The 16,924-nt window shown below is 44.7% G+C and overlaps 1 protein-coding gene across 1 annotated transcript in view; it reads right to left on the reverse strand.

Moving 5' to 3' along the window:
• Positions 1 to 16,924, reverse strand: part of DNAH9 (dynein axonemal heavy chain 9) — a 165,968-nt gene that overhangs the window by 131,273 nt on the left and 17,771 nt on the right. Inside the window, exons 14-25 of the mRNA XM_088535859.1 lie at positions 16,603 to 16,844; positions 15,118 to 15,253; positions 13,684 to 13,880; positions 13,169 to 13,593; positions 11,657 to 11,879; positions 9,178 to 9,344; positions 7,973 to 8,843; positions 6,015 to 6,145; positions 4,768 to 4,894; positions 2,057 to 2,209; positions 950 to 1,075; positions 14 to 253 (exon numbers count right to left, since the gene is read on the reverse strand). Coding sequence (XP_088391985.1) covers positions 14 to 253; positions 950 to 1,075; positions 2,057 to 2,209; positions 4,768 to 4,894; positions 6,015 to 6,145; positions 7,973 to 8,843; positions 9,178 to 9,344; positions 11,657 to 11,879; positions 13,169 to 13,593; positions 13,684 to 13,880; positions 15,118 to 15,253; positions 16,603 to 16,844 — 3,038 coding nt within the window. The remainder of the gene's footprint in view (positions 1 to 13; positions 254 to 949; positions 1,076 to 2,056; positions 2,210 to 4,767; positions 4,895 to 6,014; positions 6,146 to 7,972; positions 8,844 to 9,177; positions 9,345 to 11,656; positions 11,880 to 13,168; positions 13,594 to 13,683; positions 13,881 to 15,117; positions 15,254 to 16,602; positions 16,845 to 16,924) is intronic.

Below are 16,924 nucleotides of genomic sequence, written 5' to 3' on the forward strand. Positions count from 1 at the left end.
TACGAACACAAACCTTCTGAGCTATCATCTTCGCCACCACATCCCGAGCGTGCACATCAATGGTGCAAATGGTCATGATTTTCTGCCTGTCACCCTTGGAGAGCTGCCCAATCAACATGGTAACAAGGGTATTCAGCTGAGCCACTTGCTTCTTGTGATATTCCTTCATCGCATTCTCGTAGCCTTCCTCTACTCTGGCAAAGGCAATTCCAACCTCAGTCGTCCACCAAATCTGGGTGCAGGAAAGAGCCACCTAGGGAAAAAGGCTTGCTCAGGATGAGGAAAAATTCCAGGGCTATCCATGCTTAAGAGTGTCTGATTCACAGGAATATCAAAAACCAAGAATACTGGACAAGAAAATAAGTATCTAAAGGCGCAGTAGTCAAAACAGGCACGACAACAGGACCTGCCCCATGACAGCCATTTCAGATATCACATCAGTGATACAAGCATATCTAGCAACTACTTACTAGTAAGTTAGTTTCTTTTAACTTTTGACTTTTAAAAATTTTTAATTAAATTGGTAAATTAGTCAGATGAGGCAGAGGAGACAGCAGAACAAGAATGACCACGAGCTGTCAAAAGTGAATCTGAGGGGCTCTTTCTCTTAATAGCCCTGACCATTTCTTTTTCTCCTTCCCTGGGTATATAAACTTCATGGCTCACGAAGGTACAAAAGGTATTGCCCAGCTCCATGAGGTGTGACACCCCACCTGCAGTATATCCTCCCTAGAGCTCCAAGCAGACCACGTCTCAAACTCCATTCATGGTATTCCCACCATCAAGGACAATTTGTCCCTTCCTCCCTCATGGATAGCAGGGTGGATGCCAGAACCTACTCCATCAGCAGCTGGAGGCCATTATTAAAAGACGACAAAAGTAGAAGGAAAAGCCATGAGTGGCCTTTTCCAGTGTGCCAGTCAAAGAGGAGATAAGCAAGACAAGATACCTGGGCAGGATAGTCAAAGAGCCACTGCTCCCTGGGCTTCTCCTCATAAGCAGTGACTGCTTCTGTCATCTCGTCTCTCACAGTAGCCCTCATGCTATCTAGCACATGATTCAGCCAGATTTCAACCTGAAGAAAGTATTAAATGCAAGACATTATATACAACAAAATACTTGCTTTTCTCAAATACCTTGGGTAATAAGCAAGACATAGGGATGGGATAAGCATCTTAGCACTCATGTTAAACATGATTCAGAGTCCTTAGACTCAGCAGATTTGGCGGATTCCGGTATTTCAGTATTAGCATGATTCGAGGCTCTTACAGAGACTAGCAATACAAGGTAGGCTTGCCTGAACTCCAGCTATACCGGAAACCAAAATGAATTCCACTGATGAGTAATTTGCTTCAATGTATTCCACCTCCAGGCCATAAGAAGAATCACACATGGGAGTCAAGCACATTCTGCCAGCAGCAGGCAAAAGCTGATGCCAAATTTGGGAACAAGAGATTCCTGCTGAAACTAATATTTCACAGGCAAAATCCTCACAGAGGAGACAGTTTTAAAGTAGCAAGCTCCATCACTACAGAGCACAGTGGCTGATACTCTGTATTTTAGCTTCCTATATATTCCACAGAGAATGGCGTGACTACAGGGACACGTTAGTTGAGTAGCAGTTTGATTTTTGCCTTTCACAGTTTGACTTTTCCTAAGAATGAAGGAGGATTTGAAAACAAGAATAAAATGTTCTTTTGCAAGAGATGCCTACGCGGAGATGCTACAGAATAGTTCAGTCTATTTTCCATCTGTATTCCTCCCCTCCATTCAGGATCTCTGTACAAGCAGTAAGAGCAGCTTTGGAACCGATGAGTAAACTTAATTAAATGGTTTTCAATTAAAGGGAAAAAGACACAGCCCTTGCTCCCACTGTCAGTTGGGAGACCTAAACCTCAGTTCAGTGAGGAGCAAGCTACTGTGGGAGCAAAGGCTACTGCACAAGGATGGGTTAAGTTACACACTACCTGTTCTGTCCTTTCTCACACATTATTGAAGAGTTACAGGCAGTCCCAGACCAAGGGCAGAAAAACAAACTCATGGTCTTCCAACTCACCTGCCCATTACAGTCACAGGGCTCACTAAAGCTGACGTATTCGTCCTCTTTGCTGTACATTCCTAAGCCAATCTTGTTTGGCTTTTGCTCAGAATCTAGCTGGAATTTTATCTTGGCCAAGTTGTCAAAGAGTTTGGAAAGATGACGTTGCACCTGAAAAAGGAATTGTATCAAAAAGTGACCATGACAGGACAAGCAGCGTGGACATCACCGTAGCAGGGGACATACCTCAGTTATGTTTTTATGCACCTTTGTGGAAGAATTGCTTGAAAAGAGAAAACTTAAGAAAAAACTAGGGCCTAATAGAAGTTTTGGCATTACAGAAGCTTGCCACAGCTTGCCAGTGTGTGATACACAGTTGCCACTTCCAGGATGGTTGGTACCCACGGACTCTGCTCCTCCACGGTTCCCTGGGCAACACAACCTGCCTCCTCACTGCTGCAAAAGGGAGTAAGGGAGGATGGAGCGGAGTGAAGACACCACGGCCAAACTCTGTTGCACTCCCTGTGCTGGGCTGCTGATAAGCCACACAGGAGTTTCCCAATGGGAGATATACGATAACATGTCTGGTGCTGAGCTGGCAAGGGTGGCAAAAGACTCCTTTCAGATGAACTTTGCTTCAGCTTTGCTCATTGTAATGTCAAAACACACCTCCATCCCAAAAGTTACCCGCCTCCGAGGTACGACCACCCCTCACCAAGCATGCACTCTAGATTTTCCATTGACTGTACTTTTAAATGAATGCAAGAAACTTTTTCACCAATCAAAAACAATCATAAGTATGACTCATCACTCAAGCTCCACCTCAATGTAAAGAAAAGTATAAAAGGTGAACTAAGGAGGAAAAGAGGAGGAGAGAAGAATCCATCGTAATTCCTGCGTGGGTCAACACTAAGTGGACGGGCTGAGCCCCTTTCCTCCCCTCAGGTGGGGACCTGAGAAGACTCTGAAGTGGGAGGGAAGATTCCGTCATAAATTTTGGATCAATCGACAGGCTGATCCCCCTTTCCTCCCCTCAGGGTCAGGACGCTGCCTAAGGAGACTCGAGACTGAGAGTCCTCTCCCATCTTCTGGGGTGAGTGATGATTGCGCATTTGTACAGCAGAGCTAGCGAAAAATCCCATGCTCTAGTAGAGAGTTTCCTGTACTGACATCCAAAACCTGCCTTGTAAATGTTGCTTTTGAATAAATCATACTGTTTGTGAACTCAGCTACTTGTTTGGAAGGTGGTCAGACCCACGGTCCACAGACTGTCCGTGAATCCCATACTGCCAGAGTCGGGTGTATAGCTAGCACAGTTTTTGGTATCTCCTGTCCCCTGCCACCACCACGACTTTCAAACTGCAACAACTTTCAAGCCCTGGAAGGTGCTAAGTCGCTCTTCCCTGATCCAAGAAGCAACTGACACTCAGCATCTCCCCAGATTAATACCTCTCCTTTCAACTCTTGAGTAAATCACAGAAATCTTTTCTTACACGTAGAGGCTTCTGCTTGGAAATGCCCACAACCATACCTTAGGCAGGCAGCATGTTTCTGACATATTCCAACGCTCGATGCAGTACTGCCATAGGAGCCCTGAATATACCTGAGTCGACATAAGTTCAACACTAAGTTCAAGAGGATAATATTGTTGTGTATTTAATCCTTCTTTAGGACTGAATAGACAAACTTTGAGACTACAATGGAAAGGCTAAGAGTGTATCCATGTATGATCCCATTTGACATTTACTTTGATTTTATTGTAAATAGTTTAAAAAAAAAACAGAGAAAACTCTAGGAACTTCTTATAGAGTGGAGCATTTTGACACAGCATCTTTTCCATCTGCTTCATGCATTTTTTTCCTCTTTATTTTAAGTATCGGATAACTATCCACTTGTGATGCTGTGAGGGCTGAAATCACCCAGAAGCAGAGACAACTGTAAGCAGCATTATAGGTTAGTGGTAAACAGTAGCATTTCCAAAATGCACATGAGCACTTTCTCAACAAGGTCTTCATGCTCTGCAGGACTGATATCCAGTCCAGTTCCTGAAGGTCACAGGGAAGACAACACAAGAGATATATTGGCTTGCTCTGGTCATGACCACTATCTGAGCAGCAGCAGTCTCCAGCTGTCTTGCCTCTTCCAGTGTATGCTCTTCTCCTCTAGCTAGGGGATCTCAAAGGTCTTTCCACTGGATGAAGGAGGCAATGCCTGAATGGTAAATGTCTCTTCTCTGCCAAAAAGGGACCCCTTCAAACTGTTAGCATAGGTCAAAATCTCCACATCTGAGTGCCCAAACTCTGTCTCTTGAGTACTCAATGTCCCAGATGTTGCTCAGTAGCATCCCATGTTGGGGATCCAAAAAGAGCAAAAGTTTTGTCTGAGATCTCTGGGAAAGATTATTTCCTTCATCTTCACTATATTCCATCAGAAAAACTTTTTTTTTTTCTTTTCTTTTTTTTTCTTTTTTTTTAAGCAACACCAAAAACAAAGACAAGTTCTGCTCTATGAAGTGCTTTCAAAACCACAGAAACAGAGTGCACATGCTGCCTTTCAGAGATGACAGACGAAAGCCAGCTGTGACAGAACTGTTACTAAACCGAAGGGTGTTGGAAGAAAAAGTACTCAAAACAGCAAGGAAAAGCTATGGGAGAGTCCCAACACAGAGTGCTTCACCATGCCATCCCTGATGGTTTGAAAATGCAAAGGTGACCCAGTGAAAGGCTTACCAGCTGGGGGTTGGTGCCATTGGAAAGAATATCCAGTAGATCTGCAGAAGAAACGAAGTAAAATCTGGGAAAGGCCAATCTCTTCATATCCAAATACTCAGCTAAAGCTTTCTCACAGAGAGACAATCTGGGGAACAGAGAAGACAAACAGTTCAGGACAGGCAGATAAATATTTCTTCACATTTTACTCTTCATTCTGGGTGATAGAGCAGGTTGTTCCTGACCAAGGGGGAATGCCAAGCTTGACTTTAGCCTGTGGACTGGTCCTCTGGAGCATTTTCTGCAGAGGGCATCAGAGAACATGGTAACTAGTGGGTGACTACTTTGCTCCTTCTTGATTTCTTTACTCGCAAGAATCCAAGCCAAAGGAGCTCCAAGCCAGAGGAGTCTCATAAAAAGACAAAGCAAACAAAAACAAACAAAATAAATAAAAACACTGCAGAGAGAAGAGGTTGGAAAGGCTTGTGCAGTCTGACCTGTTTTAGTCAATCTCATAATTTTCACAGGTGATTTTACACTGGGATGAAGGTCCCTGTAGCTACACTCATTCTAAAGAACTGTATTTTAAAGTCTGTTTCAAATCTATGCAGCTTTTTGTATTTCAGAAGCCTGAATGAAGGAAAAGTAGTTTGCTGCACTAGAAAATAAATCTTTCAGTGTTTGCAAGCTAAACTATTGTTTAGCTTACGGAGTTCATAAATAACATGCAATCAGTCTTCTGTGAGGAATACTGGCCTTATCTGATTAAAAAGAGGCTTTAATTGGAATAGATAGTTATTATTGACAGGAGAACTTTCACATTAAGTTCATGTGTTCCAAGCAGACAAGCTCATATGTTCACCGTGTAGATAACTTTGTAAAGTTAAAAGAACATGGACACAGTTCTGCTGCAGATACCCTGCTTGGACTGCTAAATAGCTATTTAAGACCTTGCATTTGGGGTTGCAGGGAGGCCACGTGTTATTCAAACCTCCTGAGTGCCTAGCTTTGCAGGTGCGCAAATTCTTATCTTGAATCAATATTCATCAACATTCAGGATGAGAATTAGCACATACATAAAGCCAGACTGCACTTTGGGGGCTTTACAGTGATAGATCACAAATAAAAAGACTCAGGAAAGATCAGAAGTGGTGTGACTTGTAAATACAAAGAACCCAGCAGAGTCCAAGAAAAAAGGATGAAGCACAGGGTAAATAAACTTAGCAGCCTTGATCGCAGTGTCTACCAAAGACTGGAGTTTTACCTACCTACTCTGAATGTCCTCCAGGTGTTCAGAGAGACCTGGCTTATTGGTGGCTTCAATTACATTTGGCGTTTTCTGTACTTCATAGGCAAGTTCTTTAAAATGGACATCAATCCCTTCAAAGCATTTAGAGTCCTACAAACACCAGCACAGAGAATAAACTCACAGCAAAGCACTCCATTTCCTGCTAGATCATCCCACTGCCTGGCTTTGGGGTGAGGATGGAGATTCTCCGTAGTGACCTCCTGCCTCGGGTCCCTCCAGTGTTTCAGAGGGCTCTTCTGCTGTGCGGCTGGAGCAAGTATCCAGACAGGCACTCGCCTCCTTGTCACTGTATCCCAAAGGGATCATGGATAAAACATGCAGAAGCCAAACCCTAGGACCAACCTATTTTGTGGGGCTGGATTCCCCTTTGAACGTTTCCTTGTAATTCCTCCTCTCCCATCTCTAGAGGAAATGCCAAGTTTTCCAGCTCACAGCAGCAGCAGATGTTCCTTTACAGGGGCAAGATGCCTGACTCCATACAAATTTGTTTTTCCATTCGTACTTCAGCATAGGAGCCCCCAGTCTCTATCCTTGAAAAGAGCATGACCACTCTAGGAGAGAGAAGCCCTTCCTTGCTTTGAGTAAGAGCTGGGAAATTGCCCATGGCCAGCAGAATAGCACTGACATGAACGTGAGCCAGCTAAGGGGGCCTGAGAATTTCTAGAGCGAATCACTGAAGAATAAATAAAACCATGCTCAAAACGCGGCTGGCCTTCCCTTCTTCCAGCATTAGGTCTCCTGAGCCAGGATGCTGAATAAAAGTGCTCCAAGACTTTTAAAATAACTATCCCACTTTCACCTGAGTTCAGCTCTGGCAGCAAGGCTTGGGCTAGAGACTGGAGTCCCCCTGCGCACAGGGAATGTTGTGGCCACCAGACACATCCCATGCTCTGCTGGCACATGTCCCCATGCCCCAGGTGCATCCCAAAGGGGTTCAGTCTCCAGAGGCTTTGAGATTCATCCTGAAAAGAAGCTGCTGCTCCATGCCACTTGCCAGGCTGGTATTGAGATGCAGACAGCTGCCTGGTAGGATGCAGATTTAAATCATGAAGTGATTTCACACATGCCATCAGAGAGCTGTTGGATATTAACAGCTTGCTGGCACACGGCATAGTCTTCAGGGCACTGGCGATCTGGGCTGGTTATTAGGACCTATTTATATTGCCCAGTAATTGAGGCATGCTGAGCATTTGCCAAAGCAGCAGAAGGAACAGTCCTAGCCCCAAAGCAGGACAGAGGGATGGAGACAGCATCCTCTGCAGCCAGGATGTCACTGTGCTGTGCACACCGGTGTCCCTGGTCCCGTCCCCATCGTGGAGGCCAGGCCCTGCTCAATCTACGAGGCAGATCCATCAGGGGTGGCGAGTGGCCACGGAATCAGCCTGGAGGATTTTTGTAGTAATTAAGGGAATCTGAAGTGGAGTTGGAAGCTGGACTCCTGAAAGAGGTCACCAATAACAGTGCTGTGCTGGACTCCAAGGCGTTAGCGGGAGAACAGCTGCTCTCCCGCTGCACCAGCGCTAAAGGCAGGAAAAGCCAGAGCTGCCTCCCTCGGCTTTGTGCTGATGACTTGCAATGTCTGCGCAATTATCCCTGGTCCCCGGTCCCTGAGGAAATCGGGAATCTGCCCCCAGCACTGAACCAAGCTAACAGCCTTGCACTCTTGTGCAGCTGCCAGTAACCCTGTATTTGCCAGGCAGGAAGGAAAGGGAGAAAAATCAGACTCTCAGTGTGGCTCAAGCACAACCTACAGGACAAAAACATCCTGGGATGGTGCTGGGAAAACTACTGTTGCACTAAGGGAGCCTCCAGAGAAAGGGAGACAGCTGGAAAGACATGGCATTTTGGGGAGCAGGGCATTACAGGTAATCTCTGTAAGGGAGGCCCCTTACAAGCAGGGAAAACAGGTTTTCCTACCTCAGGAAGCTGCATCCGTATGTCTTCCGAGCCTATGAATATGCTTTCCAAGTGAGACCACGTACGTTGTACCTCAAACCAGAGAGAAATGACAGAGTCTGCAGTGGAGAGCTTCTTTTGCCATGCAGAAACTTCCTCCAAAAAGAAAGCAATATACTTGGATGTCATTAAATTCTGCAGCTGCACCTGGTTGTCTTCTAAAGTTTCAATGAGTTCCTCATCTGATTTCAGTAATGGAATGTTTGTGCGAGGATGAGGCTCATACTGAAAGTCCATGCTGCTCCAGGTTGTTTTTAGCTCTTTCAGGACTTTCTCCATGCTCATTTCTTTCACTGCTTTGTCCACAATTCCATGAACCTCATCCTCAAAGTTATGCAGCTCGAGCTTCAGGAGGTCGGCCAGCGTGGTGTCCGAGTCCATCACAAACTTTACACCCGTTGTCTGCATCAGTTGATTCCAGTGTCTTTCTCTAATGGCAGGATTTTGAAGTTCTGCCACTGCCCTCAGAGCTGTCAGCATGTTCTTTACCTTGCTGTCCAGCCCTGTAAAGGCATCCCATGCCCTCATTTCTTTATCTAAATTTCGAATCTCTCTTGCAAACTTTTTACACTCAAGATCCATGTTTTCTACATTAATATCCACCCATTTAGTGTTCTGCCAGTCACCAAGGCTAGAATTTACAATGGAAATCATATCCCAGAGCTCCTTCAGAAGACACATTTCCTTTCTGCACTGCTTCAGCTGCTTGTAGTCTGGAACCATGACTTCAAACAGACTAGCTGATTCATAAATCGAGGTCATGGCTGACTCCATTTGTTTAATCTCAATGTGCTTTGCATCCAGCAGTTGATAAGGCTTTCCAGTGTCAAACCTAGAGAGAAATGTTTATTCTTCATAAACGATACTGTAACAGTATCTAAAGAAAACATAAAAACACATAGATGAAACATCAATAGTACACACTGATGGTACTTTCATGGGGCACTCCTGTCATCACCTTAAAGTGATATTGCACACTCAGCATCCAAATTCAATCCCTTGCTAGCTCTGGACAGTATTCCTGCACCATCACATACCAGATTTAACAGATGCAACACTGGCAGAAGGTAGGAATTGTACAGAAGCACAACAGCATGTGTCCTTAGAACACCTAGAGCTGACCCTTTTTTTCCTCCAGGCTACTGTGACTTTTAATTTGCCCATACCTGAATGGTGCTTCTTTCCGAAATCGCTCTCTGAATTTATGCTGTTGAACATCAAACGCTGCACAGCTCTTCCGAAGTACTGTCATTTCATTTGCTTGCAAAGGAGCCACATGCTGTTTCACAGCTATTGCCAGCTTCTTTATGTTGTTCCATTTTTCTGGCAGCTCCTGCAAGAAAATTATAAATGCTGGTAGACAACATTTTCTACTTGATAAAATACATATCTGATCTGTTTATGGGTAATCAAAATAAAGAAAAAGCAACAGATTCCATGTTTAAATTTGTAAGGAGGTTTTTGTCATGACATGAAGGCCAAACACAATATTTAGGCTAAGATAATTCACAGTTTTGAAGATGAAGACACTGATACTTTCTAAGTATGTGCTGTGATTGTGAAAGTGTGTTCTGATCCACTGGATTCACTGTCCCCCTGGAAGAGACTGAAGATGTGAGAAGAGACTGCATAAACCAACTCATTGCATCAACCAACCTCCCTAAGGTAATGAAGAAACAGCCTGGGATACTTCCTGACAGCTCTTACAGTAAAAGATGTTATATCAGAACCATGTCTGGAGAGATCTCCAGGGCAAATCCCTCCAACATGTGTATTTAATATTGCTGTTAAATAAAATGGGCTTAATTTTCAGGTCTGCATCCAATCTGCAAGTGTTCAACACCTCGAGTAATGTTTACTGCATATGTCATTTTCTTTAGAAAGGCATTTTATTTCTTTTCAGTGAGTTCTTGGGTCATAATGTCATCTCACACACACACACACTGACACCAGCTGAGGACTCTGCTGTCCTTGGACCCTGGGTGCTTTCCTCTTGAAAAGCCCTTTTCCTCAAGCAATTTCCAAATCTACTGTAAACCCCAAGTTCATTCTCATTCCATTTTCAGTGAGTCAGGAGAGACACAGAGCCACCGGCACTGTCCGAAGAGGAAGAACAACCTGGAGGCAATTCTGAAGAGGGGGAGATGGCCAGAGAGGGGTCAGTCCCTTCTGCGGGAACTCTTTGTGGCACTTTGCATTTCAACATCAACAGGAACCATAATCCAACGATCCGTATGAATTGTCACAGGGCTCACATGAAGTCACTTCCCTGTCCTCATCCAGACCTCCAGCTTCTGCATGTCCATCGTTGTGGCCATGATGGAGCCATGTGGGAGGGAGCAGGGCTTAGGGGAACTTTTTCTGTTTTCACCACAATATGCAGGAGTGAATCAATCATTCAGCTACTGATATAGCTGATGCTTGCCAGAAAGGACAAAACTTCCTGTTATTTACTGTATCTGAAAGGCTTACCTGCATCTCTCATCTCTTTTATCAGAAAATAAATCAGTTGTTTGAATGTACTAGCACAAACAGACACCAGATAAGTAGCTCTCAGGCAGACAAATTAGCAAAATTGGGTTTCCTACAGCACTCTCTCTTATGGATGGACTGTTCCAGCAGTCAGGATATCCATATGCTCTTCTTCCCTCATCGATTCCCCTTCTCCCCAGCACAAGTCATATAATGAGGCTGTCTTGGTTTTCAGGGAGTCTGCAGGAGTGTAAGTATCTTTAGGACACTTCTTCAGATTTGGTGATCCAACCACACACAGATCATGACTGCCTAACTAGGAAAGTAGGGGACTGCTAACCCCACACAGGTCCCATCCACCCATGCAGCTGAAGCCTTTGCTGCACACGTGAAATAGGCAGGAACGTCTCCCATGAAGTTTTAAACCACCTTGTGTCCTGCACAGATCCCTTTGCCCACAGCACCTAATACCTATAGGGTATTCCCCAGCATGCAGACACTTCTCCACTGTGACATCACCTGGGTGATATTACTTGGGAAAGCACGTAGGGGTTTGTCTGCTTCTCACCCATGCAGGCTCAGCACCTCACATGCTTTTCCAACCTTCATCCTATGGACCCTCTCCCAGAAGCAAAAGGAGTTTCATAAAGGAAACTGATTCATCAGATTCAGACGTGGAAAGATGCCAAAATACTTTAATAACCTGCTCCCTATGATGTCCTCTGGGTCAAGCAGGTTTGATGTCACAGATCCGTGTCACAGATCACAGGGAGGACTGAGGTCCTATAATGTTGTCAATGGAGGAGCGTCCTAATCTTCCCCATCTCCACAGTTGCCAAGAACTGGCTTATTTAAAAATAATTATAATTCAAGCTAATTAACAGATGTATTTGAAAATACATTAATTTTTTCAAGAATAACCGCTGGGAGTTGGAGCAGGCAACTCTGTTTTTCATACATAACAAAAGGCTTAATCTCTGCTTTACAAGAAAATCCCAGTATAACTCCAAAATTTAGAGCTATTAAGACACATCCCACAATACCAAAATACTATTCACTGAGGCCCTCTAATGACTGGGAAAGAGGTCCTAAAAATTCTTGCTATTCGTTAAGCTTGCATTCTCTTTGACAGCTACTACTTGGAGAGTAGTAACAGCACAGATTTCCACCCACCTCTAGTTGCTTATGGACTTCCTCTGGCAGCTGTTGCTCATATATCTTCAGTAGTTCAATGGTTTGCTTTAGGGGCTCAAACATCTCATCAGTGGCACTGTGCCTTTCTTTAACAGCCATCAGGTGACCCATGATCTCCACCAAACCATCATAATCTCCTTTTTCAACCTTTTTGCTCAAGCCTTTATCAGCAATTTTTATGAACTCTTCAAGGTCAGCCAAGCTATACAACACAAAGCAGGAAAATTCACAGTGAGAGCTGTTCATATTTAAACATGTTATCAGTCTTTCTCCAGGCAGCTGGACTGACATGGACAAGAGGCAAGGAAAAGGCCTGGCTAACCCTGACCACTGCATGGTAGCAGGCTGCAGATTATAAAAACGTACAGAGGTTCTCAATAGCAACTGGAAATTCATGGGAGGGGGGAAAAAAAAAAAAAAAGAGGGAGGGGAGAATGTTAAATACAAAGGTATGACCCCAGCTCTCAAAGTTTTTGAGCTACACGTATCTCAAGGGGAAAAGGTTTCTTTACCTGATTGCCCTGTTCTTAAAATCACCTGCTATTGGGCAATGTCCAAAACAGAGGTGCTGGGCTAGTGGATCTTCAATCTTTTCCAGCAAAGCCATTATTCTGGTAATAATTTTTTTTTTTTTAAGCACCTGCTTAAATTCTGTGGATGTTGCTGGGGCAAAATATATCCTTAAATTTTTTACCTAATACAGGCTAGACTGTTGAGTCAGGGACTCTTAATATGAACATTTAAGTGCCTATTTTTAAAGCTATATAAAAAACACCCTTCACACAGAAATTATCTATCAGAATGATAGCCTTGAAAACCACACACAACAGTCTTTGCCATAACAACAACTGCCTGCAATTATATCTTTGCAAGCGTCCAAAACCTGCAACTCTTTCAGTCACAACTGCTCAAATAAATCACCTGATGCATAACCCCACACCAAGCAAGCAACTGAGCAGCTAATCAGATCATGGAACAAATGTTAACTCAAAACTGTTTTTTTTCCTAAATCCCTCCTTTCTGTAACCTTGAAACTACCTTCCCATGATTGCTCAAATAATAAGCCTGAATCATATTTTTACAGAGTGCACTCAAAGAGCAACACATTTAGAAATACAGCAAGTATCTCAGTATTAATGAAGCTTTACTGATGGTCATATCAAGTTCAACAAAAAATGCATAAGTAGTACAGATTAGATTAGCTAAATCAGGATGAACAGACCATCAATGTCTCGTCTAAAACCAGGTCTCAAGAAGAGCCGTTTGTGGGATGTTAAAGGTACCAATGCTGCAAAACTCTTGGTTTTACCCACTCAACCACAGCAGTTCCCAGTAGAAAACAGGATGTGATGGGTTGGCATGGAGTCTGCATCCCTGTCCTTTGCTCCTATTTTGCTGCATTGGTGATCAGTTTTTCAATAAAGCCTAGACAATAAAAAAAAAAACACCCCTTTGCACAGTGCAGGGGGATGAAGCAGGAACAGCTCTCACCTGTGTGTGACGTGGTCAATGAGATGCTGTTTAAACATCAGGCTCCATCTTTTAATTACATTCAGCAAAGATGCCTTAAAAGGCCGAGCATCAACTTTCATCCAGCTGTGGAACACGCTGATGGGCTCGATGCGATTCACCTCCTCGTAGATCTTCTCATAGGAGTCGATCTGTTCCCTGAACTGCTGCAGGGTGGGAGGAGTCTCCAGGACTCCATCCTCTGTGTGGGCCTCGAGTTCTGCAGCCGTGAGGACATGGCCATATAGGAGGAACTGGCGAATGAACTCTTTCCTGTCATCCCCGTAGAGGTAGGAGTAGTGGTCAAAGGAATTGCGGTAGTCACAACAGGCCACCATCACGTTCTTCACGCGCTCCATCAGGTCATGACGCATGTCAGCTAGATCAGCCATGTCCTCCATGTCGGCCTAGGAGAGGACAGGAAAGCATGGCAAGTTGAAAGCCACACAGATATCTCTGCAACTCACTGCACAAGGGAGCTCCACAGCAAGAGAGACCTGATAGTGAGGGAAACCGCTGTGCTCAGCCAGCCTGGGCATCAGTGAGGAGACCCGATAAATGTCATTGAGAAGACTTTCCATCATGTCGTAGAAGCCATCATTTGTGACAGGGTCCAGGGAGGGATGAAATATCAAATCTGGAATCACCAAATCCAGTTGCACTTCAAACAGGGGAGCAAGTCCAGCCTTGGGATCTGGTATGGAAGAATAGAGATGTTGGAACCTTTTTCAAAGGGAAAAGCAGTATCTTGACCCATAAGCAACAGCCCACTACAAGAGATACATATTCTACTTCACAGGAACTTCACAGGAACTGTAGACATTGGGAAGGACCAAAAGGTGGATCTGATAACAGACATCCGCTCACTGGTTCTAGTGACATTATTCCTGCACACGATATGAAGGAGATACTGGCAAACTAGCAGCTGTTTTGGTACCCGCAAGAGATACTGGAGAACAGATGAGAAAAAAATGATTCAAGGACTGAAAAGGCAGCTTTGGAGCGAAGCCTTAAAGAGATCAAGCTCTTTAGCTAATCAAAAAGGAGCCTGAGAGCTGAACAATTACACTGTATAAGTACTTGCAAAAAAGAAAAATACCAGGAACCAAGACGCTCTTTAGTTTAGAGAAGAAAGGCATGAAAAAAAACACAGCAACTGGAAGCCAAAGTCATATTCAAATGGGAAATTATGTTCCTGTTTTTGACAAGGGAGGGTGAAATGCTGAATTCTCTAGCAATATGTGACTGCACAGCCAAGTAGGAAGCATTCCTGGAGATCAGCCGAACACAAACTGCTCTTAGTAGAATGAGTGGAACTCCATAGCAGCCTTAGGCAGGAGGTCTGATTGAGTAACTTATGGACCTATCACCTCATACTTCATCCTTGGTGTAGGTAAAGGGGACTAAGCCTTAGGAATTGATTTTTTTTTCTTTCATGTCTTTAATCATCAGAACTCGCTCTTGACACTCTCCACAGAAGGAAAGATGGGGTTGACCTGATACTTTGTGCATGGGAGGACAGGAGATGGATGATACCCAAGCTGTAACACAGACCTGGGATGATGCCTCAATTTAGTCTGTCCATCAGTCCCTGCAAATGGTGCATAGTCCTTTTCTCCTGAGCAATGCTTTGCTCCAGTGATCAGGGGTGGGATCACCCTTTCTATCTGAAGGCTCTCCCAACACACACTGCAGACTATAAAAAGCACAGAAGCAATAGAGCATCTCCTAGGCATGAGGGCGAGCACAAAACAGAAGTCAGCAATGGTCAGAAGTCAGACACAAAAGTCATCTCTCACTTTGCGCTCAGGCAGAAATTGTTGACCTAAACCCCAGATTCTTATTGTGCTGGCAGCAAAGAAAAGCAGGAAACCTCCCTTAGGTGAGAGCAAGGCAATCGCCCTGACCAGCGGAGAGGAACCCACATTCACCTGTATTTTCCAGGAGATACTTGAGTGAGCTCTCAATGGCAGTAAAGAATCCATCCAGGACTATTTCATCCACATAATCCACATAGGCCCTCCAGATGTCAGATGCAGCATCTGCAGTAAAGAGGCTCTGATTTTCCTAGAAGTAAAAGAAGACAACTTCAACTACAGCAGAACTGAGTCTGCCCGACAAGAGAGGGGCTCACAGCTAGGAACAGGTATCAGCAAGCGCACAGGCTTCCAGGTGGATGCCAGCACTTCACCATGCCAGGGAGGAGGTCAACCTTCCTGCCATGACCCCAAGCACACGTCCTCAGTCAGATTGGAAGATGCCCTGGACCTCAGGTAGTACCTAGAGGCAGCTGAGCCTGTCATTGCTGTAGCAGGAAAGCAAGGTAGTGCTTTGAAGCAAAGGCAGTGACAAATCAACACTCTTGGACTTGGAACATGGTCACCATGGCCAAAAGCTTCTTGGGAAGCACCACACCCACCGAGGAAGAGGGTTAGCCAGCCATGGTCCTTGGTGATCGTATTACACCTCATACTTCCTCTCTGCTACCAATGCCTTGAATGTGATTTTTTTTTTAATTATTTTGAACAGCCTGGTGAATGGTGTTCAAGTTGCATAAAAAACCTTAGAATCAGGCCTGGGAGAAAGCTGAGGACACAGACCCTGCAAAATCCTTGCCACAAGTTTGATGTGCCAAGAAAGACACTTACAGGCTTCAGGTTGACTGCTCAGCTAGGCAAGCTGAGCAGCAAGAGCAGGGTGTCACAGGAAGGATTGACATCCTCTTAAGAAAAAAGAAGTCCAGGCAGCCACCATTTGAAGAGAACTGGATCTAAAACCCATCTCCCTCCAGACCCATGTGCTTGACCCTGCCATGCAAAGCACCTTCCTCAAGAAAGGTGAGGAGCACAGTTCTGGCATTTTTCCTGGACCGCAAAAACAGCTCTCTGCTTTCATGATGCCACGAGAAAGCACCAAAACTTTGGACAGAAGCCGAAATACCCTTCTGTCACTCAGCTCTCCCTACTGAGTATTAGCATCACCTCCTGCTCCCACTGGGGGACAACCAGTAAGAAGCAGAAATGTCAACCCCAGCCGGCTGCCTGTGTATTTTCAATAAACATTTTGGAGGGTGCTTTTCCTCTGACCGTAATCCCAGAGGCTGATGTACTACTTCCCTCTAGTGGTTCCACAAAGTCCAGGGCTGCCTCTCTGCTGCGTACGGGTCTGAACTTGTTTGCAGGGCTAGAGCTGCTCGTCTTTCTGTTCTGAAACGGGTCTGCAGAAGTGCTGAGCCAGCAATACCATCCCACACAGCAATACCAGGTCATTCAACAAAGCTATTGTTAATTAACTCTGGCTTTTCAAAGGAGTTCAGTGTTAATTAACAGGTGAAACAGCTCTGGACATTGTCACCACAATGGAAAGACGCAGAGCCTACAAAGAGCTAGCTTGCCCCTAGGGAACGTTCCCCTCACCTTGACCAGTGAATGAATCCTCAGCCCTGACTCTTGGATGAGACTGTAACGCTTTTCCAGGCGGTCCTGACAGTCCTCTAGGCTCAACAGTGATTCCTTTTTGCCATCTTTTCTCTCAAATACAGGTGACACCCATGATCTTATGATGGTCTGAATCTCCTCAACATTGTCTTTGGCTTTCTGCATCCTCTGCTCGAGGCTGTGGACATCATCCATCACCACAGAGATCCGATTCCAGACACCTGTCAACAAACAAGATGATTGACTACACACTTTCAGATGAGCTGGGCCAATCTTCCGTGCACCTTCAGGATGAGCCTCT

This window comes from Tinamus guttatus, unplaced genomic scaffold, assembly GCF_059628265.1.
Source record: "Tinamus guttatus ecotype Peru unplaced genomic scaffold, ASM5962826v1 Tinamus_guttatus_pri_ptg000649l, whole genome shotgun sequence".
Taxonomy (NCBI): domain Eukaryota; kingdom Metazoa; phylum Chordata; class Aves; order Tinamiformes; family Tinamidae; genus Tinamus; species Tinamus guttatus.